The sequence below is a fragment of the Heterodontus francisci genome, chromosome 36, assembly GCF_036365525.1.
Source record: "Heterodontus francisci isolate sHetFra1 chromosome 36, sHetFra1.hap1, whole genome shotgun sequence".
NCBI classification, from domain to species: domain Eukaryota; kingdom Metazoa; phylum Chordata; class Chondrichthyes; order Heterodontiformes; family Heterodontidae; genus Heterodontus; species Heterodontus francisci.
In genome coordinates, this window is record NC_090406.1 from 44,175,280 (window position 1) to 44,193,735 (window position 18,456).

General features: G+C 46.6%; 1 protein-coding gene across 1 annotated transcript in view; it reads left to right on the plus strand.

Annotated features, from left to right (window-relative positions):
• The first annotated feature begins 8,919 nt into the window (after window positions 1–8,919).
• The window catches only part of ankrd24 (ankyrin repeat domain 24), an 80,729-nt gene continuing 71,192 nt past the window's right edge, over window positions 8,920–18,456 (plus strand). The window contains exons 1-5 of the mRNA XM_068015909.1: window positions 8,920–8,993; window positions 9,138–9,315; window positions 9,467–9,607; window positions 12,295–12,425; window positions 14,435–14,523. Of these exons, the coding sequence (XP_067872010.1) occupies window positions 8,920–8,993; window positions 9,138–9,315; window positions 9,467–9,607; window positions 12,295–12,425; window positions 14,435–14,523 (613 nt within the window). The remainder of the gene's footprint in view (window positions 8,994–9,137; window positions 9,316–9,466; window positions 9,608–12,294; window positions 12,426–14,434; window positions 14,524–18,456) is intronic.

Consider the following 18,456-nt stretch of genomic DNA (forward strand, 5'->3'; position numbering starts at 1 on the left):
GCATCAATCTTGCAGTGATGAGGCAAAGGCTCTGGACTAGAACTTCGGAGACAGCTCCTCAAAAATGGCGGCCGACATTTTCCGTTGCTTGCTCGCTATCATTCTTGCACTTGTTTAAAAAGATGTAAGTTGGTGCGTGAGATTCTGTTGTCCTGGATGAAGGGGGAGGTTTAAAACAGCTTGTCTCATGTTACAGTTCCTGAAATGGTGGGGTGGGTGAAATCGATCATGGCTGGCAGTGCAGAACAGGTGATAAAGTCTTGGCAGCCTGTTGAAGTTAGTGGAAAAGAAATTAGAGGGGGATGTAAGCTGGGCTACCGATTGCCAAGGCCCGTTTTTATGCTCCAGCTCAAGAGGAATTACGCTCCAGGGGTGTGAATTGTACCATCGTTTGAGAGTCTAGAAAGACCTAACTACATGTTTCTCTGATAATGACCGTGCTTTTATATCTGCACCATTGCGCTATTTAAAACAAGGGTCATTTACTCCTACCTTCTCAAAGTAAATGCTCTTAAAATACATATCTGGTGAACTCCCAGCTCATCACCCCTCCCTTTGGGCTGAATTTTCCCATAGGTGTTGGGAACCCACCATCAGGACCATTTTTGGGTCCTGAGCCCGTGCATTTTGGCTTAATTTTACAGGCGCCGTCTCCATGTTTGCCATCCAATTAGAGAAGGCGGGCGGCACATGGATGCAGGTGGGCCAATCAGAGGGGCGGAAAGGAGGGCTGACCGGCAGCCCCACTGGGAAAGGGGAGTGCTGTTCAGGCAGATGGAGAGTCAAAGGGCGCTCAACCAAAGATTCAATTGGCATCCTTTAAATAACAGCTAGAACCATCTCAGGGATCAATGTGCTGGGGGAACAGCTCCAAATGCCTGAGGATGTTCTGCCTACAGCCTTTCTGCTTATTTTTACTTGATTCTGAAAGATCATATGCTGGCACTCCGAGCTCCTGCCACGAGGCCGCCTCTGATGCGTTGTCACACTACTGACACTGTGGGGGGTTTGTGCGCTGTCGGGAAAATTTCAATGTATTGTCAGAGTAGGGGCTAATTACCCTATTAAGTATCTTAATTGGCTACCCGCTGCTACCAGGTCAGTATCCATTGCCACTGGGAGCACACGGTGGTAGGAACACATTGGGGAGCCAGCTCGACGCACTGTGTTCCAAATCTCCACGCCCGCCCCCATTTTCAAAGTCGCCTTCATGGTGCTGGTAAAATTCCGGCCTGTGTCTTTCCAATGACAGACTCAATACCCTGCTTTGTCATTTACTGACTCACAGGCCGACTGAGAGACAGAGTTAGAACTCCTATCACACTAAAGGGCAGTGACCTTATTATTGTTATTTCTAACTGGCAGACTGTTGGTGCTGAAAGGCACCTGTTGTTCTGCCAGAATTCATCTGCAGCCGTTGAGTGGCATTCCAGAGAAAGAGAGAGCAAGAGAGAGAGAGAAGCCCAATTTGAAGCAATTTTGTCTAATATTTAGCATGGATTTCTTTAATTCTCTTATCTTGCACAAGCAGATCAAAAACCAGCTTAACTCACAGACAAAACATGCTCGAGTTTATTTTAATACAAATGTTTCAGATTTTAATCATTTTGTTTTTCAATGTTCAAGGAGGTGGGTGTGAAACCCACTCAATTCAAATACAAACATCCTGTGGGATTTCTTCAAAATGATTAGCTCCTTGATTCTAATTCAACAGGCAGTTACTTAATTAGTTTGGCTCTTTTTAAAGTATTTCTCAGTCTGTCTGGCTCACATTGGACTGCCTATCTGAAGTCTTCAGGGAGGTTTAGATGAGATAGCTTCCGTGGATGGTGAAAGCAAATTGTCACATAACAGTAAATTAAAGTTTAATGCATAAGTTGCGACTATTTGTTCCTTTGTACCTACTCAAGGAGATAGTGAAGCTTAATAACTCCTGTAGAATTAACATTTTGTTATTATTACAGTTTATTGATTCTTTTACTGTTTAATAAATTTGTTCCTGCAGTTAGAATATAAACCACATATAATGTTATTTGCTGCCTTATAAAGACCAGAAGGTCATATCAGAAGTAAGCGATAAAGCCAGCAAGTCAAAATTAAGTGAGAGTTCTCTGATCCTTAGACAGCCACTCATTTACATCGATAACCTGGATGCGTGAAAGCACTCCTGGAACAAAAGGGAAAATGACCAACTTTTTAAAACTTTTCCATGGAACGTGAGCGTCTGGTGAGGGCAGCATTTATTACCCATCCGCAATTTCCGTTGAGAAGGTGGTGGTGAGCCGCCTTCTTGAACTGCTGCAGTGTATGTGGTGTAGGTAGACAACAGTGCTGACAGGGAGGGAGTTACAGGATTTTGACCCTGAATTGGGTGAAAAAACAGCAATATAATTCCAAGTCAGGGTGGTGTGTTTTTTTTATTTGTTGATGGGATGTGGGCGTCGCTCTCTAGGCCAGCATTTATTACCCATCCCTAATGTATGTGACTTGGAGGCAAACTTGCAGTTGGTGGTGTTCCCATGGAGCTGAACTTTTCCAGGCCATTGGAGGCAGGTCAGGAAGCAGGAAGGGTCGGAATATTTGGTGGGAAGGCATCGGGACGGAAGCCCGACGTTTTCTTATCGGAAGTGGATATTGTGAAGGGCGGTCAACATGGCAGGAGGACCTGGTGCTTGGACGCGACGGGCAGGTAATCATGCCTATTTAAAGGGCAATTAACTTCAATTTTATGAAGGTTTTGGATTTTACCACAAGGGCTTCAGTGCCTTGCCAGGTATAAGGAGGTGAGCTAGCAGGAGGTCAGTTCTGGCTCAATAGGGCAGCTATCGTATAGTCATAACATGGCTTGACAGGGAGAGTGGAACAACGTGGACATTGGCATAGTCAGTGGAGAGAAGGGGCAAAGGTGCCAGAGATATGGGGTATACTGTCAGAGTGGCATACCATAGCTGGCACTTGTGTGGGTAAATCAGGCATGGAAATAGTCCCTGGAGACTAAGTGAATCTGGATTCCATGGTCCTTGTTCACTCAGGTTTCAGACCTTCCAGCAGAGAGGGAGAGAGCTGCAGCCACAGGCAGCGGGACAGCGGCAACCAAAGGGGCAGCAGGAGCACCAGCCTTGGTGGGGGATCGAGGAGAAGGTCACAGAGGGGCACACAATCAGCCTCCTGTGTGAAGAAGAGGTTGCCCACCAGAGAGGGTCCACAGACTGAGGCTCAGCTATTTTCAAATGTCAGAGCAGCAGTGTTGCCAAAGACTGTGCCTCGCCAGGGAGCCCATCATGGAGCTGTGTGCCATGATGGAGCTCAATGGGAATGGGTGGCCACCCAGTGTCAGTGGTGCTGAAGGTCACCGTGGTGCTGAATTTCTACGTCTTAGGATCATTTCAGGAATCCACCGGAGGTATGTGTAGGATCTCTCAATCTGCAGCTCATTGCTGCATCAAAATGGTCTCCAATGCCATGTCCAAACAGGACAGCCAGTGTGTGTATTTTCGCACTAATCTGGACAACCAGGCTGGGAGGGCTATAGGATTTGGGCCATCGCTGGATTACCCCAGGTGCAAGGTGTCATCGACTGCGTGCATGTGGCCATCAAGGCTCCCACAGATCAGCCTGCAGCCTTCATCAACAGGAGCAGCTTCCATTCGCTCAACATACAGCTGGTCTGCAGCCACAGCAAATGCTTCCTGCATGTGTGTGCACAGTTCCCAGGAAGCAGCCATGACGCCTACATGCTAAGGCAGTCCTAGGTGCCAGACTATTTTATGGCTCCTGATGCGAGTTCAAGGATGGATACTGGGTGACAAGGGCTACCCATTGAAGATGTGGCTACTGATGTCTGTGAGGAAGCCTAGCACTGCTGCAGAGGAGATGTACAACATCTGCCACGGGACAACTTGAGTGACCATCGAGTAGGCCATAGGGCATCTGCAGGTTTGGATTCAATTCCTAGACTGATCTGGTGGCGCCCTTCAGTATGACCTAGCATGGGTCTCGCGCATCGTGGTGTTTTGCTGTGCCCTCCACAACTTGGCACTACAGAGGGAAGAGGAATTGAACAATGAGGATATCGTTGAGCATGATACCTCGTCCAACGATGAGGAGATGGAGGAAGATAATGACCAGGTACAAGATGCTGAAGAGGCCCAGGGACCACAGGCAAGGCAGCATGAGAGACACAGAAGGGATGTTCGATACAGGCTAATACAGGCCCGGTGACACAATCCTTACTAACAGATACATGCAATCCAATAAAGCTTCAGCACTCTGCCTCCGGCCTGCCATTTACCTGCACTCAGTTAGACATTACACTGCGACATACAGAATGCATCAACCTCACTCTCCCACCATCAAGAAATGCAAGGAGACCTCAAGCCGTGCCACATCAATCATTTAATGATGGTAGCAAAGATTGCAACGCTCCATGACTCCCAAAAAAGTAACCCTTGAAACCCGACTGCAGCTAGGTGCTCTTCTTAAATCTCTTTTGTGTGCTCCTATGTAGTGCTTCTGCCGCACTTTCAGCTGATGTGGAGGCAGGCTGCTGACCTATGGCTTGCGATGACCTTGGCCATCGTCCTCTTGCTGCCTGAGGCCTGGTGGGCCCCAGCATATCGAGGCCGTCCTGCACAAGTGCAGGAGCCTCCTCTGATGTTACAGCTGAGTGAGGCGCTGGAGTCAAAGCAGAGGGGCTGAGGAGCCACTGTCCACAACAAGGGCGACCCAGATACATCAGTCAGTGGCTCCTCTGTACTTTCAAGGCACACCTGTACCTCTCTGCTCACCTGAGGAGTGCAAAGACTGGCAGTGAGCCCAGGTGCCCTGCACCTCCGCCTCGCCCAGCCATTGCTGTACAAAGCTCATGGAGTTGGCAATGGTTTGCATGTCTATTCCCACTGGGTAGTTTGCTGGATATGGCTCTCCATGAGGGTGACCAGTCTCTCGATGGAGGAAGCCAAACATGCACATGTCAGAGACATGGCGGCAACTCATGATCTGGATGAACCCCTCCATCTTCCGTGCTAGGATGCAAATAGCCTCTGGAAGCTCTGCCAGATGTTCCCTCACACTTTAGCTCCAGGATCTACCACCTTGGTGATGACTCCAGAGGCATGTCATCAGCCTGAAGCTCAGCACAGTCCTCCAAGTGTTAGTGGCCTCGGCTATCACAGCCTCCATCAGCTGCTCACCAGTTAGTGATCCCAGATTTACTTGTAAACAGATACCCACCGGTGTGAGAGTATCTGTGCTGGTGGAAGATGTGGGTAATGATGTGATGGTGCATCCTCTGAGGCTCCCTCCTCCTCCTCAGAGGTGGACGGCTGTTTCCCAGTCTCTTAAGCTGTCTGCTCCTGCCTTTGACCTGAGTGAGAGAAAAGAGTAATTAGAGGATAATGAGCATTCCATCATTACCTTCAGACCACTCCTACTGTGGAGCTCCATATGACCTGTGGTGGACATGTGAGCATTATGCCTCATGTTCACTAGAGGCTCTCTTGTGCCCGTCCATTAGGCCACTTACTCTCTCGTGTCTCCACTCCCACCTCACCATCTGCGATGGAACGGTCCCCATGCTGCCCTCCCAGTTCCAGTGCTTTCTCCTCCATGGGGGTCAGGATCACAATGTTCAGGGGGCCACTGCTGGTCTTCATCCTTTCCCACACATTGTGGGCTGTCTTTTCCTGTATAGATGATCATTGTTAGTTACCCAACAGAGACACCCACATTGCCTATACTGTTGGCCACCTGCCTGTCCATGATTGTGCAACTGGAATGTCTCCTTCATGCAGTCACTCAGAAATGGCAGTGCAGGAGTCAGGACTGGGGCCATTCACTTTTATGCAGCCATGCCTGTGACATCCAATGCTGCTCCCAGGCCATTGCCAGTTGCTGGGTGGGGATGCCCTTTGTATCGATCTCACATTCACCTCTAGGCACATGTAAGGCTGTATATTTGATTGCACTCAGCTCGGCAGAACGCATGATGTCATTGACCCTTTTGCGGCACTGCGGTCAGGGTTCGGGGGGATGACCCCATGGCTGTTGAGATCTCTCTGAGTTCAATCCAGGATTACTTGGTTTGGCGTGCTGGTCTCTTCCTCCTGTCGTGGGGGAAGAGGACCTCCCTCCTTGCCCACGCAGGCTGGAGGAGAACCTGCATGGAGACATTAGTGAACCGTGGATCGTGGTTCCACAATGCTTATATCTCTAATGCTGCTCAGGTGTACAGTGCCGCCTGAGTGACCATGCCGCCTGAGTGGACAGCACCTCTGCCTCCTGGCCATTAATGGCCGTCTGCCACCTGGCTCAATTCACTGGGATGCTCACCGCCCACCTGGAAACAGCACCCGCTTCCAGTCCCAGTGGAGGAGCATCTGGCCTTCCAGCAAAACTCAGCCCCATGCATCTGCTGTCCTTCTCTTTCTTGGTGGTAGAGGTTGTGGGTTTGGAAGGTGCTGTCAAAGGAGGCTTGGCAAGTTGCTGCAGTGCATCTTGTAGATGGTACACACTGCTGCCAGGGAATGAATGTTTAAAACTGTGGATGGGGTGCCTGTCAAGCAGGCTGATTTGTCCTGGATGGTGTTAAGCTTCTTGAGTGTTGTTGCAGCTGCACCCATCAAGACATGTGGAGAGTATTCTATCACAGTCCTGACTTGTGCCTTGTAGATGGTGAACAGGCTTTGGGGAGTCAGGAGGTGAGTTATTCGCCGCAGAATTCCCAGCCTCTCACCTGCTCTTGTAGCCACGGTATTTATATGGCTGGAACAGTTAAGTCTCTGGTCAATGGTAACCCCCAGGATGTTGATGGTGGGGTTTCAGCGATGGTAATGTTGCTGAATGTCCAGGGGTGAAGGTTAGATTCTCTCTTGTTGGAGATGGTCATTGCCTGGCACTTGCGAATGTTACTTGGCGATTATCAGCACAAGCCTGAATGTTGTCCAGGTCTTGCTGCATTTGGATGTGGACTTCTTCAGTATCTGAGGAGTCGCGAATGGTGCTGAACATCGTGCAATTATCAGCAAACATCCCCGCTTCTGACCTTATGATTGAAGGAAGGTCATTGTTGAAGCAGCTGAATATGGTTGGGCCTAGGACACTACCCTGAGGAACTCCTGCACTGATGTCCTGGGACTGAGATGACTGACCTCCAACAACCACAACCATCTTCCTTTGTGCTACCAGTGGAGAGTTTTCTCTCTGATTCCCATTGACTTCAATTTTACTCACACTCCTTGATGTCACAGTCGGTCAAATGCTGCCTTGATGTCAAGGCCAGTCACTCTCACCTCACCTCTGGAATTCAGCCCTTTTGTCCATGTTTGGACCAAGGCTGTAATGAGGTCTGGAGCCGAGTGACCCTGGTGGAGCCCAAACTGAGCAGGTTAATGGTGAGTAAGTGCTAGGGGGCGTGGCCAGTTCTGGAGCACAAGTCTTCAGCACTACAGCTGGGATGTTGTCAGGACCCATAACCTTTGCTGTATCCAGTGCCTTCATCAAGTGAAGTAAATTGAATTGGCTGAAGACCTGCATCTATTACCAAAAACCTTCAATCTGTGTCCCCTCGTCCTTGTTCCATTAGTTCATGGGAACAGTTTTTCCTTGTCTAACTTATCTAAGCCTGTCATAATCTTGTGCACTTCTATTAAATCTCCCCTTAATCTCTTTTGTTCTAAGGAGGAAAACCCTGGTTGGTAAAAGATAAAAGTAGTACTAGAGGGGGAGATGAGAAGAATTTTCTTCACTCGGTGAGTTGTTATGATCTGGAATGCCTGAAGGGTGGTGGAAGTGATTCGACAGTAACTTTCACATGGGATTTGGATAAATACTTGAAAGGAAAAATTTACAGGTCTATAAGAAAAGAGCAGGGGAGTAAGACTAAGTGGATGCTCTTTTAAAGAGCCAACACAAGAATGGTAGGCCAAATGGCCTCCTTCTGTGCTGTATCATTTGATTCACCCTTATAAGATTTCCATTGGGCTACAAACTGCTCAACTCCAGTGCTGATGGGAACAGAGGTTAGTACTTGGACTTGGAGAAGATAGTACTTTTGCACCAAGGTGGACTTGCCACCCAGTTCTTCAAGTTGATTATTGTCACCGATAACCGAGTGTTTGTATAATGTTTCTCTGTACATTATTTCAACAAACTAGAGGCTTCTTTCTCCTCTTTGGGGTGGAGTGACAGATGGGCAGGACATCTTTTCTCCTGTCTGACTCCACTCCAACCCTCATCATTTCCCTGGGTTGGTGTAGGGGGTCTTTATTGATATATGGTGGGCATTACCAGCATCAAGAGGGAGCCTGCCACTGCCACCCAGGGGCATTGGGAAATGCTATAGCTCCTGGAGAGGTGCAACAACTGTCAAATGGGCAGAAGAGCCCTGACAGGGAATCTCTGCCATGGGTTTTATGCGCACCACCTTCCGCCAGGTGGTCCCATGGGGTTGTGGGGAGGGGAGGTAACTGGGATGGATGGGAGGAAATTGGGATGGAAACCTGGGCTCCCCTTTTCACCACCCCCGCCCCTCCCCCACTTCACCCCCACATCCTGCTGGCATTTATGTGTCGGAGGTGAGGAGGGGGAACACAGTGGCTGTCCTGGTGTGGGGGCAAGGGAACAGAAAGTCAGGGCTGCTGGGAAGTGACAGTAGGCTTCACTGCCTCATTTCCCCACCTTCGCCAGGCAGGATTACGGAGAAATGTCCGCCTCAAGTCTTCGTTAGGTTAAGGAACAAAAGAATTTACATTCCAATGCACTGTACTATACTTTCACCAAATAATATCGTACAGCCCAACCCCTTTGCCCTTGATCCAAATATTGTCCGTGGAGCTGGGATGTTGCAGCCTTATCTGTTACTAACCTTTAACCTTTGCTCCTACCAATCACAAAGGTAGACCATTCATGGGAAACAAAACCATGAACACTGGCTTCATCTTCCCTGGAGAAGACAAAAGGATCGCTATCAAAACACACCTGAAATATTCAAAAATGTTAGAAATCTGTTAGAAACCTGAGCAATGAGGCAGCAATGAGTGCAACTCTCAGCAATAGTATTAAGTTGTGATGAGGCTGCAGATTGAAACATGATAGTTTATCATTCTGGAAAAGTTAATGCTTGTGAGGTATTAATTCAGAGAGAAGCACTACACTGCCAGTCGTCCTGTGAGCAAGCAAACAAGCTACCGGCTTCTGATTGTAGCCCTGCATAAATTCCTGCTGTTGTATTTAAATGCAGAGTGGTTGATTGATGACACTGAGTATTGGATTGTGTCACTTAAGGGAGCAAAGCAGAGGATACCTGGTCCTGCGACAGTGTGTGCTTTTCAGAAAGCTGGCTGTGATCTTCCAGCCTGGAGAGGGAATAGATTGGAAGGCAGATGCTGCAGCAAACTGCAGTGTGATTGCTGTGCTGGGGAGATGGAGCCATGGGTTTTCCTGAAGGAAAGGCTTGGCTGTGAAGTAGGACCGATCCTGGTTTGGGAAGAGGAGCAGCAGCAGGACATTCTCTGAGGAAAGGCTGTGGGGATATTATCCACCGGAACTGCATGGCAATCAGACACCTGCGATCGGTTATGAAACGGATCTGTCTCTGTGCTGCCTCTGTGTCAGTATGTTTGCTTTCTCTCTCTTTTAGAAATTAACCCTCCTCACATTCTGCCTGCTGCATTCAGCTGTGCTTGAGCAGAGAGCACGAATGCTGCAATGCACTAATCCAAACCACTGCCTTTAAAACCTCACTTGCCATTGATGAAGGAGAATTCATTCTGGAGCTGTAGGTGCGAGTGGGTGGTGGGGTGGTGGGGGGGGGGGGGGGGTGGAGGGGGGTGGTTAGTGGGAATCTCTGAATTTACTCTGTATTTCACAATGGAACAATTAGAGCTGTTATTAATAATGACCTTTGTGGCTTGTGGTCTTTTAATTTTACATAAGTTAAAAGATTAAATGTACAAGTGACTTGCCCCATTAAGAAATAAATTCTTTGCTGTATTTCTGTTTTAGCCACTGATGGATACCATCTATGGGTTGCCAACTCTGGTTGGACAGATCCCTTTGGAGTGTTGCAGTTGTGTACCTCGAATCAGAGGGTGGGGAGGTATCATTGGACGCGATGTTAATGTTCAAACGTTTAACCCATGCAGATCAAATCCCTCTCTCCAAAGGAAAAAATGAAAGACTTGCGTTTCTAGAGCCTTTCATGACATCAGGACGTCCCAAAGCGCTTTGCAGCCAATGAAATACTTTTGAAGTAATGCAGGAAGCACAGCAGCCATTTGTGCACAGCAAGCTCCCACAAACAGCAATGTGATAATGGCTGGACAATCTGTTTTTTTTTGGTGCTGTTTATTGAGGGATAAATATTAGCCAGGACATCAGGTATAACTTCCCATTGCCATTCTTTCAAATAGTGCAATGGGATCTTTTACATCTACCTGACAGGGCAAACGGGTTTAATGCCTCATCCAAAAGACAGCACCTCCAACAGTGCTGCAGCCCCTCAGCACCACACTGGAACGTTAGCCTAGATTTTTGAGCTAAAATCTCTGGAGTGAGACTTGAACCCACAACCGTCTGACCAGGCAAGAGTGTTTCTGATTAATATAGTGGAGATAGAACTTGGCTAAGAGTGTGCTAAGTCTGACATCACCAGCAATCATTTCCCTTTATTACTGTAAACACTGTACTCCCTTTGTTGACGATATCAGGGGCAAAGGTACAAATAAATACAACCGTTATGTTAAAAGAGATATTGGAGTGTAAAATGGGACCAAAAAGCACCAATTTCATGGTGTTATCTCCTGAAATATGTCCAACCTCTAATTTGGATGGGCAATTTTTCAAGTACCTCTGATAGCCGCCTAAGACAGGCATTGGGCCATTACATATTAGGAGAGGATCCCGTCTCCTAAATTGGACTGTGCCAGGCCCACTCCACTCCGGATTCTTCAATGGACATCAACATAGAAGCAAGTAAAATTGTGTTTTAAAGATTGATGAGGAGCAGGAGTTCTCACCAATTTCACAGCACTCCTGACAGCAGTTGACCATCTGCAATTAGCCCCCTACTAATTGTCCCTCCCGGCGTCCACCACCAACCCCAGACTTAATCAAGCCAAGCCAATAATTGAAATGAGGCCTAAGGCCCAATCTGGAGATGGTTGCAAAACATGCAGGATGAGCCTAGAATCTCCAGGACTGCTGTAAGAAACTCAGGAGAAAGATCCTAGGTGCATTTAAAAAATCTGTGTTGTTCAAAACATTTTCTTTAAACTCCTTTATTTACTCATAAGAAAAATATTGGACTTGGGGACAAAAGGCTGTTTCACGGTCAGTCAAAAATGATCCAATCGGACACTGAAGAGTCTGTTTGCTTTACAATTGGTGTGGGAAGGTGGCGCTGTGAGGATGGACATGCTAAGCGACCAATGGCGGGAGTGTGGGGCCTGTGTGGGGGTTGGAGACAGGAGGTCATGTGATGATGCCTCCATGGCGTATGTCCAATCAGAGTTTCTGTGCACTTGGGTTATTCAACGAAGGAGCAGAGGACCCTCAGAGGAATGGAAGTGTAGAGGGATTGGATGCTCATGGTGAAAAGGAGATGGTTAGGAACAACAAACTGGAAAATGTTAAAGTGGCAGAGGGTGTCAGAGGTCCTGATCCACCCTCCTCCTCCTGGCTGAACTCTTATTGAACAACTTCTACTCACTTTCTCTAAGTGAAATATGTTGCTATGGGAACCCACATGAATCCTAGCTATGCCTGCCTTTTTATGGGATATCTGGAACATTCCTTGTTCCAGTCCTACTCAGTCCCCTCCCTCACCTCTTTTTTCTGGTACACTGATGACTGTATCGGTGCTGTTTCCTGCTCTCGGCCTGAACTGGAAAATTTCATCAACTTTGCTTCCAATTTCCACCCTTCTCTCACCTTCACATGGTCCATCTCCGATTCTTCCCTTCCCTTCCTTGATGTCTCTGTCTCCATTTCTGGGGATAGACAATTTACCAATATTCACTATAAGCCCACTAACTCCTAAAGTTACCTTGAATACACTTCGTCCCACCCTGTTTCCTTTAAGGATTCCATTCTATTCTACCAGTTCCTCCGTCTCCACGGCATCTGTCCTGGCGATGTCACCTTCCATTCCAGTGCTTCGAAAATGTCATCAATTTGGATTCCCCTCCACCAAGTTTCCCAGATTTCAACAGCTATGAAGTGCTTTGGGAGGTTTTAAGGTTGTGAAAGGTGCTATATAAATGCAAGTCTTTCTGTAATGACCCTGCATCTTTTCAGAGCCAGGATTGGAGTAAATATGATGAGAAGCTGTTACAGGCTGTGGATGACAGCGCCCCTGACAAAGTGGCCTCACTCCTCAACAAAAGGAATCTGCTCACGACAAAGCTCGATACTGAGGGCCGATCAGCGTGAGTCCGAAATTTTCTTTAAGGTTCTAAATGACTTTTTAAAAAATGATTGGGCCCTGTAAGGGTAGTTAACAGAATTTTTAAAATGTGGAAGGTGAACATCCTGTTTTAGCAAAAAGTGGAACAAACTTGGTTCTCTCAGGGATTTCCAGCCTCACCAATCAAGTTTTCATGTTTAAGAAGCATCACGTTCCCACAATTTTATGAACAAGCAGTTAATAAGAGCAAGAACATGGCAGTTGAAAATCTAGCGGGTTACAATTTGTAGCAGGTGCACTGGGTTCACACTCACTGGAGCTGCTCAGCCATCACCTCCCCCTGTTGGCAGGGTCAGTCTGAGTGAGGATGCTCCATTACCCTGGGACAGGTGGGCACATGTACCACTTTTGGGACCATGCCCAGTGCCCATCTACTGACGGTGACTGGAAATATCTCTAACAATCCACGCTTTCATCCACAGTCAGGTTCTCCATATCAGTACCACCTCACCCATTCGGCAGACCGATCCCCATGGCCCTGAAATTCCTCTGGGGTTCATCCAGTTTCCTGCGGTAACTCTGGCAAAACCTGGTAGAGATGCGCGGAGACTCCCTCATGGGAGATTTTGCTCCTGAGCCTCAGTCAGGAGCTGGCAGCTGACACACCAAGTGACCTCCATGAGGATCTGTGTGAGATTTCCTCTCTTGTTATGGCTGGGCTCAGTGGGGTAGATCTGATAGTGTAAAATGAATGATGGTGACTTGGCAGCTCATTGTAAATCCCTCCCCTATTGAAGTCAGTGGGAGAGTTGTAAGAGGGACTGTCAATCCACTATCACCTTTTTCTGTTATGTGTCAAAGCCAGAATCCATCCCCACTGTATGTGACATTAATAACAGGTACCGTAACATATGTATATGAAATTCTGTGGGCCGCTTTCTTACCAAAGGCATTTAAACCTCTCAGAAGAAGCATGTCACCAAACCCATTGAAATAGGTGACATCGGAATACTATATGGACACAGTGGGAGCACATCCCATGAATGAATAATAAAAAAAATTATATTTTGCTACACTCCTGTATTCATCAACATTTAATCACATTTATACCAGGAATTGTCCTTTACACAAAATTAGGACTGCTGTGGTTGCTTTCTTGAAAGAAAAGCAGGTTAAGGGGATATTTGATAAAAGAGTGACTGAGCCATTGCAGCAAGCTCGGTCAGTTCAAAACCACGTGAGTTTGATCGACAGTTTGAATGTATACCCCTTTAACGCCAACTAAAGAGTATTGTTAAGCATTACGTTCGTACTGTACCTTGACCTAAGCAGATAGAAATCACCACTTATCCTTTATTGAAAACTAACTACAGTCAAATCACAGCCAACTGTACCCCAGTAACAACAGTGAGATCACCTTTGAAGCATCTAACAAAACAGCATAGAAGGAGGCCACTTGGCCCATCATCTCTATGTCAGCTCTTTTAAATAGCTATCCAATGAGTCCTACTCCCCGCTCTTTCCCCATATATCCAATTGCCTTTTGAAGGTTGCTGTTGAATCTTCTTTTGCAACCCATTCAGGCAGTGTATTCCAGATCATAGCAACTCACCACTTAAAACCATTTCTCCTCATATCCCTCGGTCCTTTTGCCAATTATTTTCAAATCTGTGTCGTTTGGTTCCTGGCCCTCATGCCAGTGGAACACAGTATCTTCTTATTTACTCAATCAAAACCCCTCCTAATTTTGAACACATCTGCTAGATTTCACCATAACCTTTGCCACTCTAAGCAGAAAAACCACAGCTTCTCCTGTCTCTGAAGTGTCTCATCTCTGGTACCATTCTGTTAAATGTCCTCTGCACCCTCTCCAAGGCCTTGACATCCTTCTTAAAGCGTGGAACCCAGAACTGAATACAATACTCCAGCTAAGGCCTAACCAGTGTTTTATAAAGGTTTAGCATAACTTCCTTGCTTTTCTACTCTGTGTCTCTGCCCCTAATTCAGCAGCTCTGCCCGTCTCTATGTTAGGTACCACCTGGCAGCAATGAGGGGTCATGTGGACTGTTTGGAGGTCATCCTGATACATGCGGTGGATGTCACTGCACTGGACGGCTCAGGTAAACATTTCACACTGAAAGGGTTTTATGGGAGGATAGCTTTCACTGAAGTGGAGCTGAAAGATCTGGAGGTTTAACTTCTGAGGGGAGGGGAGTGGGGTCACAGAATGCTTACACTGGGCGGGCTGGGAAACAGAGGCTTGGACTGTTTCCGGGTCCCGACCCTGCCCCTGAGGTTGGTGGGGGAGGGGGTGGTGTTGGGGAACAGACACTCATTGGTATTTTCATGGGGGCACCGCCTCAATTGGCATGGAGACAGGTTCTCTGTCCACTTAAGGGCAGTAGGCAGGCTCTCAAAACGGGGGCCAATCAGAGACCTTCCAGCTTGAGAGCAGCAGCAGGATGTTATAGAAAGTAAGTAAAAGAAAGGTATGATGGTAAATAAACAGTGAGAAACAGTTAAAGAAACAATTCAAAAGGTTCAACAAAAATACATTCCATTGAAAAACAAAAGATCAGCAACAAATATCCATCTGTGGCTTACTCAGGAAGTTAAAGATAGTATTAGATTAAAAGAAGAGGCTTATAACATTGCAAAGAATAGTGGCAAGTCTGAGGATTGGGAGCGTTTTAGAAACCAGCAAAGGGCCACCAAAAAGTTGATAACAAGGAAAAAAATACAATACAATAGTAAACTAGCCAGGAATATTAAAACAGATTGTAAGAACTTTTACAAATTTTATAAAAAGGAGCAGAGTAGTAAAAGTAAGAATTGGTCTCTTAGAAGCAGAGACTGGAGAAATTATTATGAGGAATGAAGAAATGACAGACATTGAACAAATATTTTATATCTGTCTTCACAATAGAAGACACAAGGTGCATACCAGAAATAGAGGGTAACTTGGGGCCAAAAAGAGTGATGAAATTAAGGTAATTAATGTCAGTGGAGAAAAGGTATTGGAGAAACTTAAGGGACTAAAATCCTGAGGCCTACATCCTAGGTTTCTAAAAGAGGTAGCTACAGAGATAGTGGGTGCACTGGCCATAATTTTCCAAAATTACTTGGATTCTGGAACAGTCCCAGCAGATTGGAAGTTAGCAAATGTAACACCGATATTCAGGATAGGAGGGAGAGAGAAAACAGGGAACTGCAGGCCAGTTAGCCAGACATCAGTCATCAGGAAAGTGCTGGAATCTATTAATAAGGAAAACTTAACAAATCGCTTAGACAATCATAGTATCATCAGGCAAAGTCACTTAGAAAATCATAGCATGATCAGGCAAAGTCAACTTGATTTTACAAGAGGAAAATATGTTTGACAAATTTATTATAGCTTTTTGAAGTTGTAACTAGTAGGGTAGATAAAGGAGAACCGGTAGATGTAGTATACCTGGATTTCCAAAAGGTGTTTCATAAGGTGTCACACAAAAGGTTAATCGGCAAAATAAGGGCATATAGAGGATTGGTTAACAGACAGGAAGCAAACAGCAGGCATAAATGGGGTATTTTCAGGTTGACAGGCTGTGAGTAGTGGAGTGCTGCAAGTATCATTGCTGGGGCCTCAACTGTTTACAATCTATATTAATGACTTAAATGAAGAGACAGAGAATAATATATCTAGGTTTGCAGACGATACAAAGGCAGTTGGAAATGCAAGCTGTGAGGTGGCTACAGAGAGGCTGCAAAGAGATATAGACAGCTTTAGGTCAGTGGCAACAAGGTGGCAGATGGAGTATAATGTGGGGAAGTGTGAAGTTATTCACTTTAGTCATAAGAACAGAAGAGCAGAATATTTTTTAAAAGGCGTGAAACTTATAAATAATAAAATCAAAATGTGAGAACAAGTTCAGCCAGGCAGAGGAGGGTGGTGTTGGATAGGGACTGGTTGGGCCTCTGTTCAAGGATGAAGCGGAGAGCCCTCAAACAGTCTTGGTGGTGGATGGAGGTGTAGAGAGATTGGATAGTGAAGAGGAGGCAGTTAGGGCCAGGAAACTGGATACTGTCAAAATGATGTAGGGCATCAGAAGAGTCACAGATGTAGGTGGGAAGAGACTGGACCAGGGGAGAAAAGATAGAGTCAAGAAATACGCTCAGTGGGGCAGGAACAGGCTGAAACAATGGGTCTGCCGGGACTGTCCTGCTTGTGAATTTTGGGAAGGAGGTAGAAGCGGGTTGTCTGGGGTTGTGGGATTATGAGGTTCGAAGCTGTAGAGGGAAGATCTCCAGAGGAGATGAGATCTGTGACAGTTCTGTGGACAGTAGCTTGATGTTCGGTGGTGGGGTCATTGTCCGGGGGAGGTAGGAAGAAGTGTCTGAGAGTTGGCGCTGAGCCTCTGCAAGGTAGAGGTCGGCACGCCTGACAACAACAGCATCACCCTTATCTGCAGGTTTGATGACAATGTTGGGGTTAGACCTGAGAGAACAGAGTGCTGCAAGTTCAGAGGGGGGCAGGTTAGAGTGAGTGAAGGACTGGAGAAATTGAGATGGCCGATGTCTCGTGGACAGTTTTCAATGAAAAGATCAAGAGCGAGTAACAGGCCAGAGGGAGGGGTCCAGGTAGAGGGAGAATGCTGGAGGTGCGTGAATGGGTCCACTGGTCGGGGGGAGGACTCCTGGTCAGAGAAGTGAGAAGAAGAGCTCAATGTCATGCTGAGCACGGAATTCATTGAGGTCGGGGCGTAAGGGGATAAAACTGAGTCCTTTGCTGAGTATAGAACGTTCAGCGTCAGAGAGGGGAAGGTCAGAGGGTATTGTGAATACATGGCAAGGGGTCAGATCAGAAGGTCAGAGGGAAGTGAAGGGGAAGAAGGATCTGGAGGGGCATTATTCCCCATCAGCTGCTGGACATTGCGTTCTTTAACACCTGAAAGGAAGAAAAAAAGATTTTTGTTAATGCGTCGGATAAAACGAAGGATGAAATGAAACTGCGGCGTTTAACAGCTTTGAGATGAGGTGAGGTGGTGCTGCTGGAGAGAGGGGTCCAGTGTGTGCATGTGGTAACGCATGGCATTGAGTGTGGATCTCAGGATGCGGCGAGAATAACAGTCCGAGGAACGTTGTATTTCTCGGAGATCCCTGTAATCCTGGGTGGATTCAAAACATGAAGGATGAAACTTCAGTTGGAATCCATGTGGAATAAGTCTGAGCCGGAGACAGTTGCTGAGGAAAGAGATGTGGCTGTGAAAACAAGTTTAGGTAGACACTTTATCAAACACCAGGAGGGAAATAGAAAGCAATGAAGGTGAACAAGGTAAAAGAGACAAACAAAAATCCCGTCTGAGAGAAGAGCAGAACTTCTTCAAGGTAGGCATTCCTGGAAGAGAGGTGGCAGTGAATTAAACACTAAAATAAAAGCAAAATACTGCAGATGCTGGAAATCTGAAATAAAAACAAGAAATGCTGGAAATACTCAGCAGGTCTGGCAGCATCTGTGGAGAGAGAAGCAGAGTAAACGTTTCAGGTCAGTGACCCTTCATCAGAATTGGCAGATGCAAGAAATGTAAAAGGTTTTAAGCAAGAAAAGCGGGGGTGGGGCAAGAGATAACAAAAGAGAAGGTGCTGATAGGACAGGGTCACAGAGAATAACTGACCAGAAGGTCATGGAACAAAGGCAAACGGTATGTTAATGGTGTGGTGAAAGACAAGGCATTAGTACAGAGAGGGTGCGAATGACTGTAAAGCACAGAGCACTCCAAGCACAAACATAAAAAAAAACCCTTAAAAAAAACAAACCAGTGGGTAAGCACAGTGGAAACAAACTAAACAACCTGAAAAACTTGTAATTGTTGGTGTTCAGGAAGACTTGGGTGTGCTCGTACAAGGAACACAGAAAGTGAGGATGCAGGTACAGCAAGCAATTAGGAAGGCAAATGGCACGCTGGCCTTGAGAGCAAGGAGATTGGGGTACAGGAACAAAGAAGCCTTGCTACAATTGTACAAGGCTTTGGTGAGACCATGCCTGGAATACTGGGTGGAATTCATTAGATTCCAGG